General features: G+C 36.7%; 1 protein-coding gene across 2 annotated transcripts; it reads left to right on the top strand.

The window, feature by feature from the left end:
• On the top strand, positions 1-27,598 carry MYCT1 (myc target 1). Of its 2 annotated transcripts, XM_008587727.1 has the most exons (3): positions 26-189; positions 26,233-26,682; positions 27,238-27,598. In XM_008587727.1, exons 1-3 carry the CDS (start codon positions 138-140, stop codon positions 27,240-27,242), a joined length of 507 nt encoding a protein of 168 aa, XP_008585949.1. In that variant the 5' UTR covers positions 26-137; the 3' UTR covers positions 27,243-27,598. The 2 variants fall into 2 exon arrangements, with proteins under 2 accessions (XP_008585948.1, XP_008585949.1); XM_008587726.1 differs by lacking the exon at positions 27,238-27,598 and having other exon boundaries at positions 1-189; positions 26,233-27,122.
• Positions 27,599-27,612: the final 14 nt, after the last annotated feature.

Here is a 27,612-nt window from a genome sequence, read left to right as displayed (position 1 = left end):
ATGCAAACACAAGAATTTCAAGGGTTGTGTGAAAATTATATTTCTCTTGCTGAACCACAAAGACAGAATCAAACTACTTCTTTTGGACATACTGACTTTTTTTTCTTTCTTTTTTTCTTGTATTTCTTGTGGATATTATGGCTAATAACACAACAAGCTTAGGGAGTCCATGGCCAGAAAACTTTTGGGGTAAGGTATTTTCTTTAACTGTTTTGAATTTAAAATTAAGATGCAGAGGAATGGAAACGTACTACATAATTTATTAAAACATTGGAGATCTCTGAGACATTTTGTTTGCTGTAAACTGATTATTTAAAATTTTTATAGATTTATTACAAGAAATATATTAACATAAAATGTCTTTAGATTGGGCTATGAAGACATTTAAAAAGAATCCGGACAGCAATTATAGATTTTGGCTGGTGTTAGAAAATATAATGAGAAACGAATGAGAATAAAAATAAGAAAAGAAATATGAGGAGGAAGTAATTACTATTTGGAATATGACAGTATGGATTTTTTTTTTTTGGAAAAATTAAGTTTTATTAGTCTTAAGGTTATAGATTATGTATTTTACTTAATGAAATCAAGATTTTCTACAGAGGTCATTTTAACTTATTTGTCAATGTTATACTTTTTAATTTCAAAGGTGAATATAAATACCAAATATGTACTTGAGAGTTTAGAGTAATGACATAGATAAAATATGGAATAATATTATGAAATTAGAGATAACTATAGCACAGAAGATTAAGTGGAAATAGCATCACATATAGCACTACAATGGAAGCCTATCACAGGGCAACAGGATCAATATGAAAGTATTTTTTGGCTGAGGTCAGCCACAGCTAAGAGTCCAGTGTCCCCTGATGCTGACCAAGAGCACTAAAACTGTGCTGAGGTCAAATAGAACTCCCAGTCACCCCAGGCTGAGGTACAGGGAAGAGGGACTAACATGTGAAATTGATGGGTGCTCTTGGGTTAAGAGAAATTTTAAAAATAAGGGGGGCAATTGGAGTTAAGTCCAGAAAAAAAAAAATCTTTAAAGGACAAAATGGAGTTTATGAAGAGATCTATACCTCTATTTGTATGTCCAGAACAAGTTCTCAAACCTCTGAGAGAACTATTTCAGACTTTCTGATGTGATTTAATGGGAGATTTGGGGAATTATCAAGTGAAAATTGACCAGCAGTAGCTAACTGTCCCCAACTCTCCTTCCTAGTTGTCTACCATCAGAAATTTGCAAGATGGAAATTAATTCATTCTCTTATATCACCAACCATTTATGTTTGTTTCAAGCATAAAAAGGAGGGGTATTGGTGAACATCCAAATAAAATTACATAACCAAATTAGGAAGAAGAAAATAAATTATGCTTGTGTATTGTAAAGAATGACTTTGGCAATAGGTTATTCCAGGGAGACAGCAATAGACAATTGACCTTTGAATTGTGAAGGTCTAATTGTATGTTTGTTACAATACCATTTGCTGTCCTCATTTACAGAGAAACTAAATATGCTAAGCACACATTGAAAAATAGCTAGAATGTGTCTAAACTAAATTCATCACTACAAAAAAGTGACTATATAGATTATTCAAAGGTAAAGCAACTCATATTGTAAAAATTAGTATGTAAAAATGACATCTATATTTTTAAACCACTCAAAATTAAATTTCAGGTTTACATAAGGAAAGTAAATCATTATTTACTGACTAGAACATGGACAGCAGTTACTAAAATAAACTTGAAATTAATGAGAATGTTTAGTTGTAGTCCATCTATTAATCCGAAACCTTTAGATATTAGATATTTTAATACATAAATCAGTTCTTAAGAGGGAATTGAAACTTATTAATCCAAAGATACGTCCTAGTGTTTCTTTCTTTCAGTGTCTGAATATAATGGAAAATAGGTGGAAATAATGAAAACCAGGAAGGGGAGTGTTATATTGAGAAGTATTAACAAAACCAATGCAGATGTGGTGAGCAGATATAATGTCTGATTATTTGGGAAAATAGATGAAATATTGCATTATTGCTTGCTTCTGGGGTAAAAAATATTAAGTGTAAAATGCAAATATAAGTGTAAATATATAAAATGTAAAAATTTCTTGCATATAAATGGCAATCTTTTAAATTTTCATTTCTTTCTTTGAATCTAAATCTATTTTGATCACTGACTCCCTCAAAATATTATTTTGACAGTCTTTTATAGTGCAAGGTAATAATGCATTGTCTGTTGCTTCCAAAGTTAGTCGTCTGCTTGGCACTTGGAATTCAGAGAGTAAAATAAGAGATTAGCTCAGAAAACAAAACTTGTACATTAAACCATGTAAATTTCCCTGACTTAACATGCTCAAGGTGCATAAAAAGTTGTTTTCCAAATATAATTTTCCTTGTTTACTGTAATAATGCTAAAAACTAAGGTGATACCAGGTTATTACCAATGACAGTAACTTGCATTTTCATGATTATCACCCACTAAAACTTACTAAACGTTGTGCAAAAATTAGAGCACTTCATGCAAGGATTGGCAGCAAAATTGGCCTGAGAGTGGCAGAACAGAGATTACCATCTTGCACCTCTCATCTTTGCTTTCTTTAAAGCACTTCCCTTCTCCATAAACATTCCCCATAAAAGCAGTAGGAAGCATGGTCTGTAAAAGTTTGCTATGTCCTGCTCTAGTGAAATAGGAGACAAATATCACTAAACTCAGTTATTTTCTTAGTACTTGGGAGTCCAACAGGAAACGTAATTGTATCTGCTATATTAGTGGGCATTTTTTTTCTCTTTTCAACAGCATTGTGAAAAATGGGGGGAAGATATTGGTGTGGGAACCTGCATTTATTCACCTAATATGTGTGTGTGTGTGTGTGTGTGTGTATAATGAATATTCATGAAATACAAATTCAGCATTGTGAAAAATGGGGGGAAGATATTGGTGTGGGAACCTGCATTTATTCACCTAATATATGTGTGTGTGTGTGTGTGTGTGTGTATAATGAATATTCATGAAATACAAATTACCAGAAATTGCTTTTATACCCCATGTCCCTACCCAATTGTCCCCCCGACCACCCTCCCCCTCCCCCATTCCACTTTGCAAGCCCTAGGAATATTCCCTCCCTCTGTAAGTCCACCGCAATACTGTGGTCTTTCTTTCCTTCCTTCCTTTCTTTCTTAGCTACCACATATGAGTGAGCACATGCATATTTATTCCTCTGTGTTTTGCTTATTTCACTCAACATAAGTTTCTCAAGGTTCATCCATGTTGTTGCAAATGGGAGTATGTCATTCTTTTTTATGGCAGAGTAGTATTGGGATACCCACACTCCCATGTTCATCGCAGCTCTATTTACAATAGCCAAGATATGGAACCAACCTAAATGTCCATTGACGGATGATTGGATAAGGAAAGTGTGGTATATATAGACCATGGAATATTATTCACCTAATATAATCTCCACCAAAAGTACAATGTCTGTCTCAAGAGGATTACACTCTTGGAGGTGATTATGTGTCCATACATATAGCTAATGAAAGATAACATATGATAAAATGGCTATGATTGATAATATGTTACAGGAGTTTAAAAATATATATGGTTGAAATGGTCCCTAAGTCTTTCTCAGAGAAAAATAGGGTGCTTGTTACCTGCTCCTAGAAAGTCAGATAAGTTTCACGTAGGGAGATAATTCTAAGAAGGACATTGTAGTCATTCATTTTTCATTAATTACTCCATTTTTATTCAGTTCATTAGTTCACTCAGAAGCATTGGCTGACCATATTAGGCAATGTTTTAGGAGTTAGTGACATCAGAAAAGCATAGTTTGAGAATTTCAGGGAGCTCAGGAGAAATGTTATCTGCAAATATGCAGAAGTAAAAACACAGATAAATGTTTGTGGAGAAATGAATGTCTTGACTAGAAAGTTTGTGTAGGGAAGTTACAGGAACCTAGTTGGAAAGGCAGATTGGAGGCAGATTTCTGTAAGATTTTGAATGTCAGTATAAAAGTTTGACCTAATTTAACTTAACCACCAGCAACTTAGTGACTCACGTCTCCCGATGTACCTCCTCCAAACATTTCTCCTCCCTAGGAATTTTCTTTAAGGTTGGAAAGGGATTGAGGGGAATACAGGGGTTGTATTCTATCATGGATATTGGAGGGAGAGGGTGTTTGGTTCTTGATCGAGGTCTGGCCTCTGCTGACATGCACTGACATGTATTTCTCATCTGATTTGGGTGCACTGCCCTTTTGATACTGGAGGAGAGGATCTGGGGAGGTCAGATAGCTGACCTCAACCCATCCCATGCTCTACCAGGTTCTTGACTCTGCCACAGGGAAGAATTCGAGAGCAGAAATGGAGCAGAAAGTGAAAACAGGTTTAATGTAAAGAATAAGAAATACATACTTTACAGACAAAGTCAAGGCTGGCTCGAGAGTGAGCACAGCCACAGCAAGTTTAATACAAAAGTAAGAAATACACACTTCACAGGGAAAGTGTGAGCTGGCTCCAGATAGTGAGCAGTAGCCTGCTAAAGGCAGGTTTAATACAAAAAGTAAGAGATGCACAGCTCACAGGCAAAGTGTGGGCTGGAGCAGCGACCCTGCCTTCTTCCTGGATTCTGCTTTTATAGTTAGGCTATTCACACATCTTCATGATATCTAACGAATATTCAACTAAGGGGGTGGTTTCCAGTTATGTAACAGGTTATCTCAGTTGGTCTCTTTGGAGCATGCTCATTGGTCAAATTCCACCAAATACACTTAAAATATGCTAGGTGCTCTCTAGGGCCTCCAGGGCAAGGTCACTGCTGAAATCTCTTACTACACAATCTGGGTCACACGATCTGTGCAGCATTAACCAATGGCATGGATTTTCTTTTCTCTAACTCCCCTCAGGTCTACGGCCCTTATCCAGGTACTTTTCCACCTGTCATGGCATAAATAATTTTGAATATTTTCCCATGACCCCAGAGAAGCAAGAGCCACAGGAGGTCTGGGTAGTTCAGGTGCCTTTGGCCTGGACTTACTAACGTCCCCTCCCCAAAGCTTCTGCATTGCTTCCTGTTCTGTCATTCAGGCACCTGGGGCTTCTCATCTTCCCCGGGGGGCTGGGAATGGGTACCATTCTCTCTTGGATTCCCTAAATCAATCTGCAGCTCATCACAGGGAGACATGTTGTGATGGTTCCTTTCTCCAAAACCCTCCCCAGTCATGTACTCTACAGCTTTTCTCCTCGTCTGTACTAAAACTCCTCCTGTTCACGCTGCTCAAGAATACTGACTCAGAGCCATGGTTTATCCCGGTTCTTCCCAATACTATTTATAGTTACAGTTACATCCTTAAGTTCTTTAGGCTGTTAGCATTTTGAAACTGAAGAAAACTAAAAAGCCAAAATACTCTTTTCTCTCTCAAAATATCTGGCTATTGTGATAAAAATGTTGATTTTCAAACTATTATCTATTCTCTATATTTAACAATTCATTTGATAATTTAAAAGTGAGGGCTTTACTTCCCCCCTCCCCCATACGTCCTCACTAACAGTCTTAATCCTGCATAAGGTAATTGAGATGAATTGATTTGTCGCGGGGTCATGTGCTATTGAGGGGAGGAATCCTTGGCTATGTTCCCAGAGAAGTGGAGGAGAAGCAGGCTTATGGGCTGTGCCTATGCACCCAGGATGTACTTTCCTTCCTCCCCAAAATAGTAAACAAATACTATCTTTCAATTTCACTTCTCCAGTTCGTATTTTAGAGTCTTAAATGTCTAACGTATCATTGCATATTAACAGTCTACTACTTATTGCCCTTACCTCAGTTACCTAGGAAGTTTGAAAAACAAGCATTTACAAATGCTGGTCCTTAAAACTGCTGCATCTGAATTACCTATACAGAATTATGAAAACATCTCCCACTGGGCTCCAGACTTAGAGATTATGATTCAGTAGGTGTGAGGTGGGGCCTACAAAGTTATCATTTTTAATACATTCCTGATCGCAGAATTCTGCATCTAAATTCATGAGAGAAATTGGCCTGTAATTGTCTTTTCTTGTGATAGCCTTGTTGGGTTTTAGTATCAATGTTAAGCAAGCCTCATAAAACAAGTTGGGAAGTATTCCCTATTTTTCTATTATCTGGAAAAATTTGTGTAAGATTGGCATTGTTTATTGTTTAAATGTTTGGAAAAACTCACCAGTGTAATTATATGTAGTATTTTTTTTTTCCTTTTTGTCTTTTTTTACTGACTGGCAACAGGATCGCAACCCTCGGTGTTGCGCCTGCACCTCGCTCAGCCAGTGAGCAGGAACCGGTCTCCACATGGGATCCGAACCCTCGGCGGGAGCGCCACCGCGCTCCCAAGCAGCACACTCTCCAGTGCGCCACCAGGCCGGCCCTATATGTAGTATTTTTAATAGGAAGGTCTAAAATGACACATTGAATTTCTTTAACAATAGTGGACCCATTTTATGTCTGTTTTTACTTTTGTTGCCTGTGTTTGGGGGCCATATCCAAAAAATCATTGCCCAATGTCAAGATGCTTTTTCCCTATGTTTTCTTCTGGTAGGTTCATGGTTTCAGGTCTTACATTTAAGTCTTTAATCCATTTTGATTTGATTTTTGTATATGGTCTGAGAAAAGGGTCCAATTTCATTCTTTTGAACATGAATATTTAATTTTCCCATCACCATTTACTGAGCAGTCTTTTACCTATTGTGTGTTCTTGGCATCATTGTCAAATATCAACTGACCGTAAGCGTGTGGATTTATTTCTGGGCTCTTTATTCTATTCCATTAGTTTGTATGTCTGTTTTTATTCCAGTAACATACTGTTTTGATTACTGTGGCTCTTTAGTGTATTTTGAAATCAATTAGTGTGATGCCTCCAGCTTTGTCTCTCTTACTTCTTTGAATTTTTATATATAATTTAAAATAAATTGTAAATTACTGCAAAAAGTTTGCTGATTGGACTTTAGTTGAGTCTATAAATAAATTTACTGAGGGTTGGCATCTTAATAATATTGAGTCTTACAATCCACAAATATGGTCTATCTTTACCATTTGTTTAGGCCTTTAATTTCTTTCAGCAATATTTTGAAGGTTTTAGTGGAGAGATCTTGCATATTTTTTGTACAAATAATCCTAGGTTTTTTATATTTAATGATTCTATTGTAATATTATAATTACACTTTCTAATTGCTTGCTGCTGGTATATAAAATATTTTTATATATTAACCTTATATGCTGTAACCTTGCTCAATTCAATTTGTAGCTGTATATTAGAATACTTAGGGTTTTCTGTATAAAAACACTGGGCTTATAGATTTATTTATATCTTACCTCTAATCATTTTTATTATAATTACTGTGGATATTAAATATACATAAATTATAAACCTCACTTTAATTTTTGCTTTAAACACAAATATGTATTTTAAAGAAATTAAGAGAAAATATTTATCCTGCCATTATGCATGATATTTTTAATTTCTTCCTGAAGATCCAAGTTTTCATTTGATATCATTTCCCTTGGCCTAAGGATTTTCTTTATCATATCTCCTATCTATTTATTTATTTGGGCAGCTGGCCAGTAGGGGATCTGAACTCTTAACTTTGGTGTTATCAGCACCATGCTAACCAAAAGAGCTAACTGGCCAGCCCTAATATACCTATTAGAGTAAGTGTGCTGGTGATGAATTTGAGCTCTCTTTCCCATGAAAGAGTATTTATTTAACCATTTTTCTTAGAGGATATTTTTGCTGGATATAGAATTTTGAGTCAACTACTTTTTAATTACTGTAAAATATTGTTTCTTATTAGAGGTGAGTAGTCATTCAAATAATTGTTTTTCTGAGTGTAATGTGTTTCCTTATTATTATTTTTTTTAATTTGGTTTCTTTGAAGATTTTTTATCATTGATATTCAGATGTTTGACTATGATGTACCTATGCATGGTTCTTTATATATTTTCTGCTTGGTAATAACTAAGAGCCTTGATCTATAGATTTTTTTTTCACAGATTTTGAAACATTTCAGTTATTTATTCAAACATTTTTTTTTGTGTGTGTGTGTGTGTGTGTGTGTGTGTGTGTCTTTTTCCGTGTCCAGCAACGGTTCGCAACCCTCAGTGTCGCCCCCGTACCGGACCGGGACCGGCAACGGGATCGCAACCCTCGGTGTTGCCCCTGCGCCTCGCTCAACCAGTGAGCAGGAACCGGTCTGCATGTGGGATCCGAACCCTCGACGGGAGCGCCGCCGCGCTTCCCAAGTGGCGCACTAGCGCAGTGCGCCACCGGGCCGGCCCTATTCAAACATTTTTTAGCTCTATTCTCTCTTTACTCTACTTCTAGGATTATAATTATACATATGATAAATATTTTTACATTGTTCCATATGTCCAGAGGCTCTGTCCTTTTATTCCCTGAGTATTTTTTCTCTGTTCTTCAAATTAGATAATTTCTATTTCAAATTAGATAATTTCTTTAAGTTTACTGACTCTCTTCTCTGCCATTTTAATTACACTGTTAAGCCCATGGAGAGAATATTTTCTGGCTCTAATATTCTTTTTAGTTCCAGAATATTCATTTGATCCTTTCTTATAGTTTCTACTTCTCTGTTGAGATTTTATATCTTTTAATTCATTATGAGTGTTTTAATTTAAATCATTGAGCCATAGATATATGAACTGTTTAAAATTTTTGTCCATTAATTCTAACATTTTGGACATCTTAGAGTCTATCTTTGCTGACTATCTTTTCTCTTGAGCCACATTTTCCTGTTTCTTTGTATGTCAAGTAATTTTATTTTGTGTCCTGGATATTTTTAGTGGATTCTACTATATTACCCTTAAGAGTGGTGTGTGTGTGTGTTTTCACTAGTTTATTTTCACAGGAAAATAACTTTGTGAAACTACAACTACAAAAACCTGTAAAGCCTATCTTCTGGCTGGCAGTTCAAGTCTCAGTTTAGTTACTTTCTTTCTCTAGCTGTGCTGTTTGGAATATGCTCTGTATAGTGTGGGTCAGGAATCAGCTATAGATATTGAAAATGTTTATAAATACAATTTGAGGATCCTCCTCTCTGGCTTTTCTTTCCCAGGATTTCCCTCTCACATTTTAGGAGCTCTGGTTGCCACAATCTCTGTCCTTTGTTTCTCAAGATCAAAAGTAATGCAAGTTTCAACTGGGGTTTTACCTGTTCCACATAATTCAGAATGAAACCTGCCCTCAAGTTAGGTTTGAAAAATAGGAAACTTACCTGGCACTTGCTGTTCTTTTCTTCACGTGTCAACTTCTCTCTGGTAGTTGCATAAATTTGTCCATACTTCAGTGCTTTTAAGTAGGATTTTTTCCTTCTATTGTTTTCAGTGTTTACAGTCATTATGTTTTGGAGGGTCAGTCTATAAAAGCTTACTTAGAACTATATTTTTTCATGTTTTTATTGCATATATAATCTGTTCTAATCACATCTTTTTCATTTCTGATATTGGTATTTCTCTTTCTCCTATTGTTATCTTGGTCATTTCTATTAGAAGTTTATTAATTTTTATTAGGTTTTTTTCATGGAAACTATTTTGGCATTGATAATTTTCTCTCTCTGTTTCTTTGCTTTTTTTCTATTTCATTAAGTTCTGCTTTCTTTTAATTATTTACTGTATTGTACTTTACTTATGTTTGATTTAGTGGTCTTTTGCTAGCTTCTTGATATGAAAGTTTAAATTACTGATTTTTCAGCATTTTAAAATTTTCAAATATATGCCTCTAAAGCTACAGATTTTGCACTAAACATGGCTTTAGATGCACCTCATGTTTTGATATTTCATATTTTTAATATAATTTGGTAAAGATATTTTCTGATTTTAATCAAATAGTTTTATTTAATTATTTTTAGAGATTCTTAATTTTGGCTGAAAAATTTTAACTTTCTATTTTTAACATTAATTCATAGTTATTTTAATATTTGTATTAGATAATTCTAATATCTTGATTACTAATGGATATTTTTCCATTATATGTTTGCTTTCTTGGTTTTTATTCACTTGGTCTTATCTCTTAGAATGGCTTGTACTTTATTCTTAATGCCCAACACAATGTTCATATGTAACCATATTTTTCCTTCTGGCAGTTAGTTAGGGGCAGATCACCTTAGTCCAATCTGGGATTGACCTGTATTTCTGTCTTCGTGAGGTTTGCTCTTTTTCTTTTTACTTTTACTTTCAGGAAGTAGCTCTTGGGGGGCCTAACACAGTGTCTGAAAAGTTTCCTATGGTCCATCTTCCCTGGCAGAACCTGAATGCCAATTTTTGTTTTCCAAGCCTACTGAGATTGCAAAGACTTCTACTGAGGTGTTTTTTGTTTGTTTGTTTTTGCCTCGCTAAAGATTATTGTGATGAGAGATTTTCTTCTCCCCAAATTTGCCCTCTCAAGTTAGCAGTTGTGATAGGTGTCTTTGAATAGATTAAAAACTGTTTTTTAGACTGTGTTTTATACTTGTTCTCAGTGGTTTGATACAAATTAGTCCATTATTGCAGAAAGGAATGTGCTACCCTGTTTCTTGTGATCTTACCTTTTACTCTAGCGATACTGTTGACTAATTATATTCAGAATATACTTTATACCTTATGATTTCGTTCAGAACTACTTTCAAATCTCCTAGGCTTTTGCTTATTTGACTACTACCCATATACAAAACGTCATCTCTAGTTTTCTTTGATGGAGATTTTTCTGACCATTCCAGATACAACTTATCATCATCTTTTAAATGTAGTGACACTTATAGTCCATAATACTTATATATCTCATTGACTTTATTTTATTTTGGGGGACCATCTGTTTGTTTGTTTGTTTGTTTATTGAAACATAGTTGATTGTACATATCTGTGGGGTATAACATTGAATATCAATACCTGTGTGCAATATGGGATGTTCAAATCAGGATAACTAGAATATTCAACATTACACAATGGAATCATTTTTTACAACGCTTTACCAGTTTCTTTTTAATCCTCCCTCGTCCTCTCCCTTTCCCACTTCTGGTGGTCTCAATTCTGTACTCTCCTTTTGAAAGCTCAATGAATTATTGAGATTGTTATATCTTTCTTTCTTTTTAAATGTATTTCCTTCGTTTTTCTTTTAGCTCTGACTTAGAGAGGATATGTGGTATTCCTCTCTCTGTTCCTGGCTTATTTCATTTAATATAATTTTCTCTAAGTTCATTCATGTTGCTGCCAATGGTAGAATTTCATTCTTTTTTAGAGCAGACTAGTATTCCATTGTGTATATTTACCATACTTCCTTATCCAGTCATCCATCGACAGACATTTAGGTTGGTTCCAACTCTTGGCTATTGTAAATAAAGATGCAATAAACATGGGAGTTCAGGTATACCTTCAACATGGTGATTTTCATTCCTTTGGGTATACAACCAGCAGCGTGGTTGCTGGGTTGTGTGGCAGTTCTATTTGTAGTTGTCTGAGGAACCTCAATACTGTTTTCCATACTGGCTGCACTAATTTACAGTCCCACCAACAGTGTAGGAAGGTTCCCTTTTCTCCTCATCCTCGCCAGCATTTGTTATTCTCTATCTTTTTGATAATGGCCAGTCTTACTGGTGTGAGATGATATCTCAATGTGGTTTTGATTTGCACTTCTCTGATGCTTAGTGATCTCGAACATTTTTTCTATGTGTCTGTTGGCTATTTGTATATCTTTCTTTGAGAAATGCCGAGTCAGCAACTTTGTTCATTTTTTAATCAAGTTACTTGTTTGTTTTTACTTAGTTGTTTGAGTTCCTTGTATGTTCTGGATGTTAATCCCTTGTCTGATACAAAGTTTGCAAATGTTTTCTCCCATTCTATAAATTGTCTTATCACTCTGTTACTTGTTTCTTTTGCTGTGCAGAAGCTTTTTAGTTTGATATGGTTCCATTGTTTATATATTTTTTGTTGCCTGTGCTTTTGGAGTCTTATTCAAAAAGTCTTTGCCCAGTTTTACTTCCTGAAGTGTTTCTCCTATGTTTTCTTTTAGGAGTTTTATAATTTCAGGTCTCATATTTAACTCTTTAATCTATTTTGAGTTGATTTTGCTGTATGGTGAGGGGTACAGATCCAGTTTCATTCTTCTACATATGGATGTCCATTTTTCCCAGCACCATTTATTGAAGAGGCAGTCTTTTTCTCATTGTATGTTTTTGTTGCTTTTGTCAAAGATCAGTTGACTTTAAGTATGTGGGTTGATTTATGGGTTCTCTATTTTGTTCCATTGGTCTGAGTGTCTGTTTCTATGACAGTACCATGTTGTTTTTGATTACTACAGTCTTGTAGTTTAATTTGAAGTCAGGTAGTGTTATGCATATAGTTTTATTTATTTATTTTTGCTCAGGATTGCTTTGGCTATTAGATGCCTTTTGTTCTACATGAATGTTAGGGTTGTTTTTTCTCTTTCTGTGAAAAATGTCATTGGTATTTTGATGCGGATTGCATTGAATCTGTAGATCACTTAGGGTACAGACATTTTCACAATGTTAGTTTTTCCAATCTAAGAGCATGGAATGTCTTTCCTTCATTTTGTGTCCTCTTTAATTTCTTTCAGCAGTGATTTGCAGTTCTCACTGTAAAAATCTTTCAGTTCCTTGGTTAAAATAATACCTGAGTGTTTTTTTTTTTTTAAATTTTGTTTTGTTTTTACTGACTATTGTAAATGGTCTTGCTTTCTTGATTTCCTTTTCTGCTAGTTCACTATTGGAGTATAAAATGCTACTGATTTTGTATTCTGCAACTTTACTGAAATTGTTAATCAGCTCTAAGAGTTTTTTGTAGAGCTTTAGGTTTTTCTATATATAGGATCAGGTAATCTGCAAACAGGGACAGTTTGACTTCATCTTTTCCAATCTGAATGCCCTTTATTTCTTTCTCTTGCCTGATTGCTCTGGCTAGCCCTTCTAATACCGTGTTAAATAGGAGTGGTGAGAGTGAGCATTCTTGTCTTGTTCCCGTTCATATCATCCAGTATCATTGAGGATGATACTGGCAGTGGGTTTTTCATATATGGCTTTTGTTGTGTAAAGATACTTTTATCTTTTACCTGCTGAGAACCTTTATCATGAAGGGATGTTGAATTTTGTCAGTTGCTTTGTGTGTGTGTGTCTATTGAGTTAATCACGTGGTTTTTGTCTTGGATTTTCTTGATGAGATATCTTGCTTTTCTTGATGTTTAGCCATTCTTGTATCCCTGGGATGAATCCGACTTAACACGGAGTATAGTTTTCATGATGTGTCACTCTTCTCTGATTTCTAATATTTTGTTGAGGATTTTTGAATCTATGTTCATCAGAGATATTGGCCTGTAGTTTTATTTTTTGTTGTTCCTTTTTCTGGTTTTGGTATCAGGATGATGCTGGCCTCTTAGAATGAATTTGGAAGAATGACCTCTTGGAATTTTTTGGAATATTTTGAAGAGAATGGGTACTCCTCTTTAAAAGTTTGGTAGAATTCAGCAGTAAAGCCATCCTGTCTTGGGCTTTTCTTTGTTAGGAGACTGCTAATTACTTCTTCAAACTCATTGCTTGTTATTGGTCTGTTCAGGTTTTCTATTTCTTTTTGGTTCAGTCTTGGTAGTTTGTATGTGTCCAGAAATTTATCCATTTTCTCCAGGTTTGCAAATTTGTTGGCCTGTAGTTGTTTATAATGGTCCCTAAGGATTCTTTGTATTTCTGTGGTATCATTTGTAATGTCTCCTTTTTCATTTTCTTTTTGGTTCAGTCTTGGTAGTTTGTATGTGTCCAGAAATTTATCCATTTTCTCCAGGTTTGCAAATTTGTTGGCATGTAGTTGTTTATAATGGTCCCTAAGGATTCTTTGTATTTCTGTGGTATCATTTGTAATGTCTCCTTTTTCATTTCTGACTTTTGTTTTTTGGGTCTTCTCTCTCCTTTTTTGTTCAGGCTAGCTAATGGTTTGTCTCCTTTATTTATCTTCTCAATAACCAACCTTTTGTTTCATTGATCTTATGTATCATTTTTGGGGTCTCTATTTCATTTAGTTCTGCTCTGATCTTAATTATTTTTTTCCATCTACTAATTTTGGAATTGTATTGTTCTTATTTTTCTAGTTCTTTGAGGTGAGATATTAGGTTGTTTATTTGAAATCTTTCCATTCTTTTGATGTAAGCAGTTATTGCAATCAAATTCCCTTGTAGTACTGCTTTTGCAGAATCTCACATGTTTTGGTATGATGTGTCTTTATTTTCATTAGTTTCAATAAATTTTTTGATTTCTTGTTTAATTTCTTCTTGGACCCATAGGTCATTCAGGAATGTGTTGTTTAATTCCTACGTGTATGTATAGTTTCAAGAGTTTCACTTGTCACTGATTTCTAGTTTTGATCCATTGCAGTCTGAAAAGATACTTTTAATGACTTTAACTTTTTAAAATTTGTTAAGACTTGATTTGTGACCTAATGTGGACTGTCCTGGAGAATGTCCCACGTGCTGATGAGAAGAATGTATATTCTGTCATTGCTGGATGAAATGTTCTGTTGATATCTGCTAGGTCCAATTGAATCTTGTGTTTCTCTGTTGATTTGTTGCCTAGATGATCTATTCAATGTTGAGGAAGGGGTGTTCAGGTCCCCAGCCATCATAGTATTGACAGCTATCTCTTTCTTTAGGTCTAATAGAGTTTGCTTTGTACATCTGGGTGTTCCGATGTTGGATGCTTATCTCTCCATGATTGTTACATCTTCTTGCTGCATAAATCTCTTTTTTTTGTTATATAATGGCTTTCTTTGTCTCTTTTTACAGTTTTTGGTTTAAAGTCTATTTTATCCTATATTAGACTAGCTATTGCCGCTTGTTTTTGGTTTCTGTTTGCATTGCGTATCTTTTAGACTGTGTGTATCTCTACAGGTGAGAAGAGTCTCTTGAAGACAGAATATAGCTGGGACCAGCTTTTTAATCCACTCAGTCAATCTGTGTCTTTTGAGTGAGGATTGAAAGATACTGTCTTACTCCTGGCATTTTATCAATTTTCATTTGAATGTTTTAACTACCTGTGTTCTTTTCTTCCTCTTTTATTGCCTTTGGTGTTTGTTGGTTTTTTGAGGTGGTTGGATGCAGTTTCTTTCTCTTTCTCAGTTGTGTTTTTGTTCTACCAGTGGGTTTTGTTCTTTCTTGTGCAATTCTTGTACCGATTATCAGCTCAAGATGCAGGACTTTCTTGAGCATTTTTTGTAGAGCTGGTCAAGTCATCATGATCTCCCAGTTTTTGTTTGAGAAATACACTATTTCTCCCTCATTTCTGAAGGAAAGTCTTGCTGGGTATAATATTCTTGCCTGGCAGGTTTTTTTTCTTTTAGTATTTTGAGTATATCATCTCATTCTCCTCTGGCCTGTAGAGTTTCTATGGAGACGTCTGCTGTTAGTCTGATAAGGCCTCTCTTATAGGTGACGTGATGCTTTTATTTTGCTGTTTTTAAGATTCTCTCTTTGTGTTTGAGCTTTGCCAGTTTGTCCATAATGTGTCTTGGAGAGGACCTTTTTGGTTTGAATCTGTTTTGGAATCTTTCAGCCTCCTGGATCTGAAGGTTCGTGTTTCTCCCTATACCTGGGAAGTTTTCTGCTATTTTTTCATTGAATAGGCTCTAAATGTCTTTTCTTTCTCCTTTCCTTTTGGAATATCCATTATTCGGATGTTTGTGCACTTAAGATTGTCTGTGAGTTCTCTTAGATTTTCATTTTTTAAAATTCTTTTTTTGGTCCACCTGGGTTATTTCAAAAAGACCATCTTCAATATCAGAAATTCTTTCTTCTGCTTGTTTTAACCTACTGCTTAATCTCTTGGTTGTGCTTTTTATTTCATTGAATGAATCTTTCAGTTCCAGGAGTTACATTCTTTTAAAATGTATTAATCTCTATGTAAATTTCCTCCTTCATATCCTGGATACTTTTTTTCATTTCATTGTGTTGTCTAACCGAGTCTTCTTGTATCTCATTGAGTTTCCTTAAGATTGTTGCTCAGAATTCCTTTTCAGTCATTTCAAGGGTTTCCTGCTCTAAGGGATCTGGAACTTGAGAATTATTGTATACCTTTGTTGGTGTCACATTTTCTTATTTTTTTCATATTTCTAGTATCTCTGCATTGATGTCTGGTCACCTTGTACAGCAGTTTCTTCTTCTATTACTCTGGAGTGGGCTTTGAAGATAGAGACTTCCTGTTGTAGAAGTGTTTTATATTGACCATTGAGTAGGATGTTTTAGGATTGCTTCTGGGTAGAGGCAGTAGTTTAGTCTCCATGCATGTACTTTGGTTGTATTCAGTGTTGGAGTTGTGTGTGAGTGCCTCCATGATCTGGGCACTGGGGCACTTAGTGTTTCCTTGCTGAGGTTAGCAACACTGTGTTGGTTCATCAAAGATGTGGGTGAGCTCTTGAGTTTGGGGGAGAAGTGCCTGGGTGCCCTGTCACTCTTTGGCTGGGGTGAGTGACCCAGGGCAGGATTATTGGCACCCTGATGGGTACACTAGGGGATACTGGAGCTCCTCAGTTTGAATGGGTGACCCTGGGTGGTCTTTCACTTTCCTCTTTCTTACAGGAAGAGCTTCCTCCTGGGTCCTTGCTTCCCCTGGTTGGGGCATGGATGGGTTGGTGTTAATAGGGAATTTTCTTCCTCAATCTATTTGGGTACCCTGGGTTGTGCACTGTCAGGGAAGTATGCATGTGTCTCTCCCTGGATCAAGGCAGTCACATGGGCTGTACCTCCCACTCCCAAATGTGCTACCGCATGTGGCAGCATATTTTCCCCTGTGGGTTGGGCCACTAGGTCATGGATCTGCACTCACTGACCTCTTTCCCTAGGCTCCACTGGTCACTTCTTCTGTCAATGCAGTTGAGTGGTCAGCATGCTGCCTGCATGGTGACAGTCACTGCTGCTGTGGCAGTAGCAGCTGTGGTGGTGGCTGTGGCAGACCACCTGTGTGACAGTGGTATCTGCAGCAGCAATGGGGCTTCCCTCATCTTCTGAGATCCTGTGAGCCCCTGCCATTGTTAGTGGGGGCTGCCCTCTGCTCCTGAGGTCCTTGAGCGTTCCTGCCATTTGTTGGGTGGGGGCTGCCCACAGCTCCTCTCATTTACTTTTTAAAAGTTTCCATTAACCAGGAAAGAAAAAGGAAAATCAAGGTCCAGTTAGGCATCAGAGGTGGGACATATTAGATAGAGGAGCCAGCGCAGGCATCAGTGGGAAGTTTACATATGAATGCAGACAGCTACGGAAAGAATTTCAGAAGAGCGTAACCAGGCAAAGCTCTAAGTCAGGAGCACATCTGATATGTTTAAGGAAAGGCAAGGAGGGAAGTGTGGATGAACTCATGTAATTGAAATTCTATCAAGTAGGTACTTTTAGGCCATTTTTAAGAGTTTGCTTTTACTCTGGGGGAAATGAAGGATTTAGAACATAAGAGTGATATGATTTGAGTTACATCTTAGAAGGTTCACTCTTGCTATTGCATTAAAAATAGAATGTAGTTGAGGCATGGGAGAGACAGCAAGTGTAGAAGCAGGAACACCAGTTAGAAACTATTGTTATATTCAAGGTCAGAGTTGTGGTTACTTGGACCAGGGAAGTAACATTAGACAGTGAGAAGAATTTCGATTCTGGATTTTTGGGGGAGCGTGAAAACAGAACCAATAGGGTTTTCTGGCAAATGAGCTATACTTAGAAAACACTTATTCTTTGACTACCTAAATTATTGTAATCGATCAAATTTCTTTCCCCTAATTATTATTTTTTCTAAGAATCTTTTTTGCAAAAGTCTTCCTATTGCCTGAACCATCCTCCTGTACACTCTAAGATACCAAGGAGTGTATGGACTGTTCTGGTAAAAGTTCAGTTTATTATTCTTTTAACTTCAAAGGGTTTGTGAATGTTTTAATCCAATTTCCATTTTGTTGTCATTGAAAAAATCACTTTCAGATGTTGGAACGATTCATCTCAAGTCCACTAGATGGTGACCTTTGCTAAATCTTAATACCAATGGATGGAATTTGGGGTATTGATTATATTTACTGAAAACCATATTCAACCTTAGAATCTTAGAACAGGAAGACACATTTGTGGCTGTTATTATTAGGCAAATAAGGGTCAGTTGAGTTGGATAAGCTACACAACTATTAATAATAATAACTAGCATTTATTGAGGGCTTATTATGTTCCAGCCACTTGCCAGTTGTGTAGACAGATGTTACAAATTAGGACAACAATATTTAATTTGTATGGCATGTCTTACTAATGTTAAACGTTTGAGGTTTTCTTTGCCTTCAAAGTGAGATCTGCATTATTAAAAATAATAATTTTGTCTTATTAGTTGTATTATATTGAATTATAAGAAGTAAGATTATGGCTCATTCTTTCTCTCCTAAGGTTGTTGAGAAATAAAAAGACATACAGTAGTCAAAGAAGCAATATTTGTGCCAAAGTCTCTTTTTTCTCCAGATACATTTACTCCTACACTAGGTTTAAAAAAAAAAGTTTCCGAAAATTTATTGACAAAACACTGTCAGAATGGAATTACATATATGAAAATTTAAAGCTGTACAACCAATAGATGCTTCTTTCATTATAGATTTTCTGAATTCTACGCTGTGAATAGGTCAAAAAATCATTAATTGTAGTTAAATAAAAAATAGTCTCTATGGAGACCATCCGGGAACAGGTGTACTTCGGTTATAACTCTTGACATTTCACTCTCGTCATTTTTCTGCATTTCTACATTTATTTTTGCAGTTTGGACTTAAGGGAGTTTTAACAAGCTGGATAAGTTTTATACCATATATTTCAGGAAGTCCTTGAAATTCTTATGTCAGCATAACAATTTGTAACTATTTAAAAAGTTCTAAATGTATAAAAAGGTTATGAGAATTAGTGCAATGATTTCTAAAATATTTGACTGAATTTATGGGTTAGGAACTCATTTTAATGGCATATGTACTCGATTGAGCCCAAACTAAGCAAATCCATATCAAAAGCAATATTTTTATCTATGTAATTTTTATAACTTTTGTAGCTCCATCTTTATATTTTAAAATTAAAATGCTTATTATCGATGTTTATTCTCATGATTCTCATGTACATTTAAAATTTATTATTTAATCCTTTTCAGATATTTATGTAACCCTATGTTTGATGATATTTTAAGTCATCACCCAAATTTTAGGCACAGACAGTAGGTCTATAGTGTCAAACAGGAATATAGTCGAGCCACACAGAATAATTATTTAAATAAATTTTTTGTCAAATTGCTTTCCTGGAAATATTGTTCTGGTTTTAGTGCCATCAAAAATAATCTTTTTACTCACAAAATTGAAATTTGTCATTTAAGGAGATTGAGGTGGTACAACGTATTTAATAGCTTGCCTTTTGAAGTTTGGATATTATCCTAGGTTTCTTATACCAGAATAATAATATATTTTGGAAATAAAACAGTCATCTGACATATTTCCTTGATTGTATATTTCACAAGTTTCTAATTTTTTAAACTGAATTTTGCAATAATTTTACTCTAAATACTATTTGTAAATGAGAACATTTTATTTGTCATAAGAGGCTGTGGTTGAGAGGCTCAAAGGCCATACACTGAAACCAGGTATAGGAACTCCTGCAACCTTTAAATGCTTTTATTGGGTAACTGAATCTATTTTCTCCTTTCGCATTCTAGTTTTAAATCCATTTTGATGAAATAAAGTAAATATCTGTCTCCAATTTCCTCTATTATACCTGCTTATATCCTGGGATATTGAGAGTCTTCAGTTGGACCCTAGCAGTGACTGAGTAGGTTTATACCCAAAAGCAAGGGCATATACTTTGTGACTTTGTGAATTTGTCTTCTACTTTTATATCACACGTGAGTGTAAATAATAGTCCCTTGACTGGTAATAGTTGTCAAATTATTAGACTAAATCGAGTGTTAGTTCTACCACATAAACTTTAGCTTCTGTTTCAATAGCTATGAAATGAGGAATTTGAGCCAAGACATTTTTAACAGTTTGTTTGAGCTGAAAACCCATTGCTATGGATTGAAGTGATCTGAAGTTGTCGATGTTTAAAACTCTCCAGTAGAGGCTAGTGATACAGGAAGATGTATCTGTAGAATACAAACTATTATGATTACCACCATTTTCTCAAGCATTTCTGTTCATAACAGGATAGCAGATACTCCGATTATATTCTCTTGACTTTGGGTCTCACACGGCCAAGTTTTTTTCTTTCCTATTCTCACTTCACTTCCCAGATTAAGCCATTCCTATTGCATGTCTGAACCACAGAAGAAATGTTCCAGCTTCTTTCATGATCTTTCCCAGTCTGAGCCTTCAGTCTATCACAGGCATCACTGCTAGCTCCGTCTTGCATCCTCCCTCATAGGTAACTTTGCTCAAGCTCCCTTTTTGCTCTCTCATGCCCACCGAGGAGAGGTCCAACTTCTTAGAAAGGCACTCATGGATTTTCATCATCTGACCTCAACCTGCTGGGCAGTGTGGACAATGACCCCCTAATTGCCAGGCTTAAAGGATATTTTACTTATCTCAGTTGAGCCTTCAAAACATAAACTCCGCCAAGTCTGAGACTGTTTTCTTCACTGCTGTCTATATTCTTGGCACGACTTGGTATCTCATAGATGCATTTGATATTAAAGGAATGAATAGATAAATATTTTTGGATCAGCTGGATGCTAGTCACTTCTACCTAAAATTGTCTTCTCACTTTGATTCAGTGTTTGCAACCTTTCTTGTCTTCTCGTGTCTCTCTGGTTAGTCCTTGGTTTCCTTGTTTACTTCTGTCACCTGCTCTGATTTCGCAGTCTACTCTCAACTCACGTCTTTAAATACACTCTTTTTCTTTTAGTGTCAAGGCTTTCTGTGGATGGTTGGAATTCTCTACAATTTTAGCTTTTATACTTTAAGGTTCTTATCTATTTAACCCTGAAATCACAAATGCACATGCCAGGGACACTGAAATTCAACATCCTCCTAATAAGAACCCCAGTCCCAGTCCCACACTCCCACGTTTCTTCCCTTGTCTGAGTCCATCTTCGCTTGCCCACAGCGCAGTCCTGGGAGTCATTCCAGATTCCACCTTTCCTCAGCGTAGCAAAGTGTGTTGTTTTTACTAGCTGACTTTTATTTTTATAGGGCAGATGTGGAGGAGAGATTGTGTGTCCTTTGATTGTTTTTAATTTTCTTTTTGTCTCGAAGAATCCTGAGTTTTCCTCTCATTTTGCCTCTTTTTCCTTTCATTGTGTGGTTTCCAAAGACCACCTCTCCTGTTCTTTCTTTTTAAAAATAGCCTTATTGAGATATAGTTTACATACTATATAATCCACCTGCTTAAAGCATACAATGAAATGTTTTTTATTATAATCTCAGAGTTGTGCAACCATCACCATAGTCTAATTTAAGAACATTTTTGCCCTTCAAAAAGAAACCCCATACCGATTAGCATTCCCTCTTATTTCCTCCCGTTGGTCCCCTCTCAACCTTAGGCAATCACTAATCTACTTTCTATGCCTATAATCCTGCCTGTTCTGGACATTTCATGGAAGTGGAATCATAAAATAAGTGATCTTTTATGATTGGATTCTTTGGCCTCTTCCTTCTCAGGGAGGGATTACTTGCACCTTCCTATATACACTTGTAATCCCCTTCCTATACCATTTCATTATCTCTACTTTTACCAGAATTGCTCTTCCTTCCCATCAAGACTTTTACCGGTAGCTGTTTTTCCATTGTTCATTTTCTAGGTAACTTGAAGTTTGGATGTTCTTTATTTTTGTTAGGTCTCTGGGACTGAGAACCTGACTTTTAGAAAGGCTATATTTACCCTTTGGTTTTGTTTCTCTAAGTTTCCTTCCCCTAAGTTTCTATCTCCCTAAGACTCGGTTTCCATTAGCAGGCTGAGCTGTGCCCAGAGTGAAACACTGTAACTGTATCCCTGGGTTGGGCCAGGTTTTCTGTCTCCCTAAGTCTCTGTTCCCATGAGCAAGCTGTACTCGGAATGGAACGACTGCAACTGTCTTCCTAGGCTAGGGCAGATGCTAATCTTAACCCTAGAAAAGACACCCAACTGCCTTTCTGCACTGATGCATTTTTTGGCTCAGTCTGCCAGGTCCCCTTGCCACTTGCTAATAAAATCTTTTCTTCCTCCACCTGGCTAACGTCTCCTTCCTTGGCAACCTTGAAATTTTCTAATTTGCTGATGGCATGGATTTTATATGGTTTTATTTGTTTTACTGTTGTTGTTATTCTCTTTTTTTGGAAGAAATGTTGGGAAATTCTAATTTTCATGGCTGCCATTGCCTTGGCAATGCATAATTCCCATAACTTCTTTTTAAGCAGAATTTTAGGTTCCAAATATTTGGGAAGTGACAGTTAAACTTAATTTGTAATTGTATTGTATTCCCAATAAAGCTGATTTTAAGTTCTGACTATATTTATTTGCTCTGGTTAACTATGAAATCCTGTCTGAAGAGATTGCATTTTTATGTCTATGACTCAATATTATTTTTATGAGACACATTTTGGAATAACAATACTGAGCCTAGCAGATCTGTCCTAAATTATCTCATAATGCAGAAGTCATATTTCTATTATAAAGAATTTATTGTGTAGATTTGATATAAATGATTATTTTAATGGATTTTGATATGAGTATTTGTAAAGATAATTGTGAAAGTAGGACACAAGAAGATAAATGTGACAGTATATGGTGGAAGGACACTAAAATATATCCTAAAATCAGGCAGCAACAATTATTCTTATGTATTTATTAACTTTTAAAAAATTTCTGCATTCTGGATGTTATATATGTTATCATAAATTACAAAAATAAGCTGGAAATACCTTTGGCAATCATATAATCTAACTCCCTCATTTTTTAAAAATAATAAAATCAGTATGTGTCTAAACAAATTCCCTATAAATCACACAACATGTTAGGGAAAGAACTGAATTTCAAATCCTGTAAAAGCGAGCTTTTGCTGTGTCACAATTCACCCCAAAACATAGCGGCTTCCAACAACAGTCACTTACTTAGCTCACAATTCTGTGGGTTGACAATTTGGAATGGGATCAGCTGGTAGATTTTCTGCTGGTCTTTGCTTATGTATCACAGCCAGTTGGCGGGTTGACCAACATCTGAATTACCTGGGGATAATACCACTCTCATGTGAGGCTAGCAGGCTTTTGACCACACCAATAGTTGTAACTGTGCAGACTAGCCTGGCCTATTCATATCCTGACAATGGCAGAGCTCCCAAGAGCATCAAAGGCAGAAGCTAAACACCTGTTGCGGCTGAGTCTTGGACTTGCACAGCTTTAATTCCGTTGCATCTGATTGGTCAAAGCAAGCCATGAAGCCAGCCCAGATTCAAAGGGTGGGGAAGTAAACTCTACTTCTTGATGAGAGAAGCAGCACAATGTTTGTTGCTTCACCTTCCCCAATCTCACAACCCCAATTAACTAATTTCCAGTCTATGGCTTGCTCAATACAGAATCCCTAGATAGTCAGTCAGATAGGGTAGCTTTCCTCTCTACTTAACAGTAACTCCTTTTTCTGTAGAAAATTTTAGGAGTCTTTATCAGAGAGGTAATACTTGACATGGATCTTGAAGAATGAGTTTTCCAGACAGAAGATTAAAAAATTGTATCCAGGGCCGGCCTGGTGGCGTACTGCTACAGTGCGCCACTTAGGAGCGTGGTGGCGCTCCTGCCGAGGGTTCGGATCCCACATACAGACCGGTTCCCGCTCACTGGCTGAGCGAGGTTGCGGGTGCAACACCGAGGGTTGCGATCCCGTTGCCGGTCCCGGTCCGGTACGGGTGTGACACTGAGGGTTGCGATCCGTTGCCGGACACAAAAAAAGACAAAAGACAAAAAAAAAAAAAAATTGTATCCAGATATAAGGAAAAATTATGTAGAAAAGCATAGAGTTTCAGAGACAATGATAGACTTTGAAACAGTGAGAAAACCAACATTGGGGCCAGCCTGGTGGCGCACTGCTACAGTGCGCCGCTTGGGAGCGCGGAGGCTCTCCCGCTGAGGGTTCGGATCCCACATACAGACCGGTTCCCGCTCACTGGCTGAGCGAGGTGCGGGCGCAGCACTGAGGGTTGCGATCCCGTTGCCGGTCCCGGTCCGGTACGGGCGTGACACTGAGGGTTGCGATCCATTGCCGTACACAAAAAAAGACAAAAAAAAAAAAAAACCAACATAGCCTGTGGATTTGATCATTGGATGGAGGGTGGGGAAATGCGGTAGGTAGTGAAGCTGGAGGGGTCTTCTTATATCCAGAGTGTCTTTCCATGCAAAGCTGGGGCTCAGCTACCCAGTTTCATTCAAGAATATGTTTTTAGTTCACAAGAGGCAATAATGTATCATTTCCATTTGGAGAAGTTATGTTTGTCCCCCCAGAACAGGATATCTGAACAAATACAAGTTCTACAAATTGGACGATACTAGTGTATAGCTGAGACTCTTTGTAGGTTCGGGGGACAGGAATTTCATTATCACAACAAGGGCATGATAGTGGCATGAGCTGGACACACAGGTCATGTCACCAAGGAGTCAGAGATATAGGTGACAGTCCGGGAATTCAGGAACTATGACATGAATCAGTCAGCTCACCAGATGGTTCTATCCCCGCACTTCCTATCTCAGAATGAGCACAGGAAGTGAGGCATCACAAAGACTGCAGGTGGGCGAAATCAACGTGATTGATGAAAGCAGGCAGAGGAAAAGGCAAAGTCAAGGTGACAAAAAATTCTTAACTTGGCACATTAGTTGCTGCTGTAACTCAAAAAGAAATAATCTTTGAACTACATTTTCATCTCCATTAAAAATTTATCAACTGTTAAACTTCTCACTGTGTAACGAAGATGATAAAAGGATTACTCAGGCCGGCCCGGTGGCGCACTGCTACAGTGCGCCGCTTGGGAGTGCTGCGGCGCTCCCGCCGAGGGTTCGGATCCCACATACAGACCAGCAGCTCACTGGCTGAGCGAGGTGCAGACGCAACACCGAGGGTTGCGATCCCGTTGCCGGTCCTGGTCAGGTACGGGCGCGACACTGAGGGTTGCGATCCGTTGCCGGTCACGAAAAAAGACAAAAAGGAAAAAGAAAAAAAGGATTACTCAAAGCACCATGAGTGCGATGAGAAGCCGGAAGGGGCTGCACCTCAGCAACTCCTCTGTTAGAAGGAGGAAACTGGGTGCAGCCCCGATTCTACGTTAGCTTCTGTTTTTTATTGTAAAGACAAGGAAGTTTCACAAGAAAAATCAGTTGATTCAATCATTTCAAAAGGACACAAAGACATGGCAGTGTGACAAAAGTTATCTATGGCTAAGTATAGCTTAAACAATGGAAACTAGTAAATCAGTAAAATTAATAATGTGACATGACATTCCAAAGTACAATTTGTGAAAAGCTAAGTTGGTCAAACTATGATCATTATCTAAAATATAACCTCTCCTTAAATGATTTAAGCAAAAGTTACATTCTTATGATAAAATCTAAGTAAAACTATGATCATTATCTAAAATATAACCTCTCCTTAAATGATTTAAGCAAAAGTTACATTCTTATGATAAAATCTAAGTATAATTGTCTCCAAAGTTTCCACCAACAGCTTGCCCCTAGCAAACATTTTTTCACATCTTTCCCTTCAGCAATTTTTAAAATCTCCTAACAGGATTGGTATGACAACCACCTGTTAGCTCTAAAATCATTAAAGTATACAGTCCCATACCTAAGCAATGATTAGACTTGATTAGATGGGCTGTTGATATGCTACCTGTGGGCTTTTGCCCCCTGGCCAGAGATTATTGCCTCATACATGCATTACCTAAAAACCCTGTTCTAAAAATCAAATGAGAATCAAGATTTCTAACCCTCTACAATGAACTAAAGTATGGCCTTACTGAGACTATTTTTATTTCTTATTTCTTAAAGATGATAAAATAGCATGAGCAACATGGAATGCTATAGCTAAAAACTTATTTTGTGTCTTTCTGCTTGAATAAATGGAAGCATTATCAGCTTCCTTTGTTCATGTCCACCTAGCACCGTTTCTATTTCCCTAATTAAAGTATGTTTAAATTAATCATGTAGTCTATGAATTAGTTTATACTCTGCCCTGTGTTTTCAGTTGAGTACATACTTAAAAATCAATTTAGCTATTTGTTTTCTTTGTTTCAGAGGACCTTATAATGTCCTTCACGGTATCCATAGCAATTGGGCTCATAATTGGAGGATCCATGTGGGCTCTGTTTGTTTGTCTGTCCCGAAGACGAAGAGCCAGTGCTCCCATCTCACAATGGAGTTCCAGCAGGCGAGCTAGGTCTTCTTACACCCATGGCCTCAACAGAACCGGATTTTACCGCCACAGTGGCTGCGAACGTCGAAGTAACCTCAGCCTGGCCAGTCTGACTTTCCAGCGACAAGCTTCTCTGGATCAAATGAATTCCTTTCCAAGAAAATCAAGCTTCAGAGCTTCTACTTTCCACCCCTTTCTGCAATGTCCACCACTTCCCGTGGAAACTGACAGTCAGCTGGTGACTCTCCCTTCTTCCCGTCCTTGTCCCACTATCAGCACTTCCCACACTCTGAGCCATCCTGACTTCCACTGGTCCAGTCACAGTCTTCGAGGTAGCGTTTCAACACCACCCCCACCTGCCTATGAGTCCATCATAAAGGCATTCCCAGATTCCTGAGTTGGGTGGTTTGCTTTTAGATTTGTTTCTTTCTTTTCTTGTCTTTTATTGAAAGGAAATCTTAAATAGACTAAACAGAATTTTGAGGGTGTCATCCAACAAGTAATGAGTTTACCAGTTGAAATATGCTCATGCAAGTTGGATATTTTAATGCAAAACGCATTTCCTTTGAGTACATTTTATTCTTCATGTCTCACAAAGAAGTAATATTTTCCCAAATAGTTATATATTTATGTATTCAATGTGAGGCTTGTAATCTAAAAAAAGTGAATGTAATCTAAGAATCAGCTATGAGGCAGTATATATATTTTAGATTAAAATAAAAACTTTAGATATTTGTGGCTTAACAATCCTCATTCACTTCTCAATGTGACTGTAAGGGAAAAAAATCACTGTGTCACTTTTTTTCTTTTGGCCAGATAATTGTTTTACACTGTCACTTTTTAATAAAATCTTTTATCTTAAGGAATTTTAATTTTATTTTTTTTAGAATGACAAGTAAACCATGTTGACATTTTACAGTCTTGGATTTTTAATGGATATAAATGACAAAAGCCTTGGATTTTCAGTGGATATAATTGACAAAAAGAGATTCTGAAGTTCCTTGGTTCTGCTCATTTATGAGAAGTGTGGGAATCAAGCAAAAGAAGCTGAACTCGGTGTCACAGCATGCTTCAATTTTGACACTTTTTTTTTCCAGGTGGACTTTTTCTGTGCTTTTCTCAAGAATAGTTATCCACATCATTGAGGCAGAATCCATGGATTTACTAACATCATTATTTAACCTTTCACTGTTGTAGTCATGTTGTTAGAAAAGCAACAACAACAAATTCAATTCATTTAATCTAAAAGAATTTAACACTGA

Source organism: Galeopterus variegatus, unplaced genomic scaffold (assembly GCF_000696425.1).
Source record: "Galeopterus variegatus unplaced genomic scaffold, G_variegatus-3.0.2 Scaffold4514, whole genome shotgun sequence".
Taxonomy (NCBI): Eukaryota; Metazoa; Chordata; class Mammalia; order Dermoptera; family Cynocephalidae; genus Galeopterus; species Galeopterus variegatus.
Note: the sequence above shows the minus strand (reverse complement) of the source record. Positions and strands in the feature narration are given on the sequence as shown.

What these genes read in the sequence shown, in the direction of transcription:
- MYCT1 (XM_008587726.1), top strand. Translation starts at nt 138, where the DNA reads ATGGCTAATAACACAACAAGCTTAGGGAGTCCATGGCCAGAAAACTTT. An exon ending in ATGGCCAGAAAACTTTTGGG is followed by an intron (nt 190 to 26,232) that starts GTAAGGTATTTT and finishes TCTTTGTTTCAG; the next exon opens with AGGACCTTATAATGTCCTTC.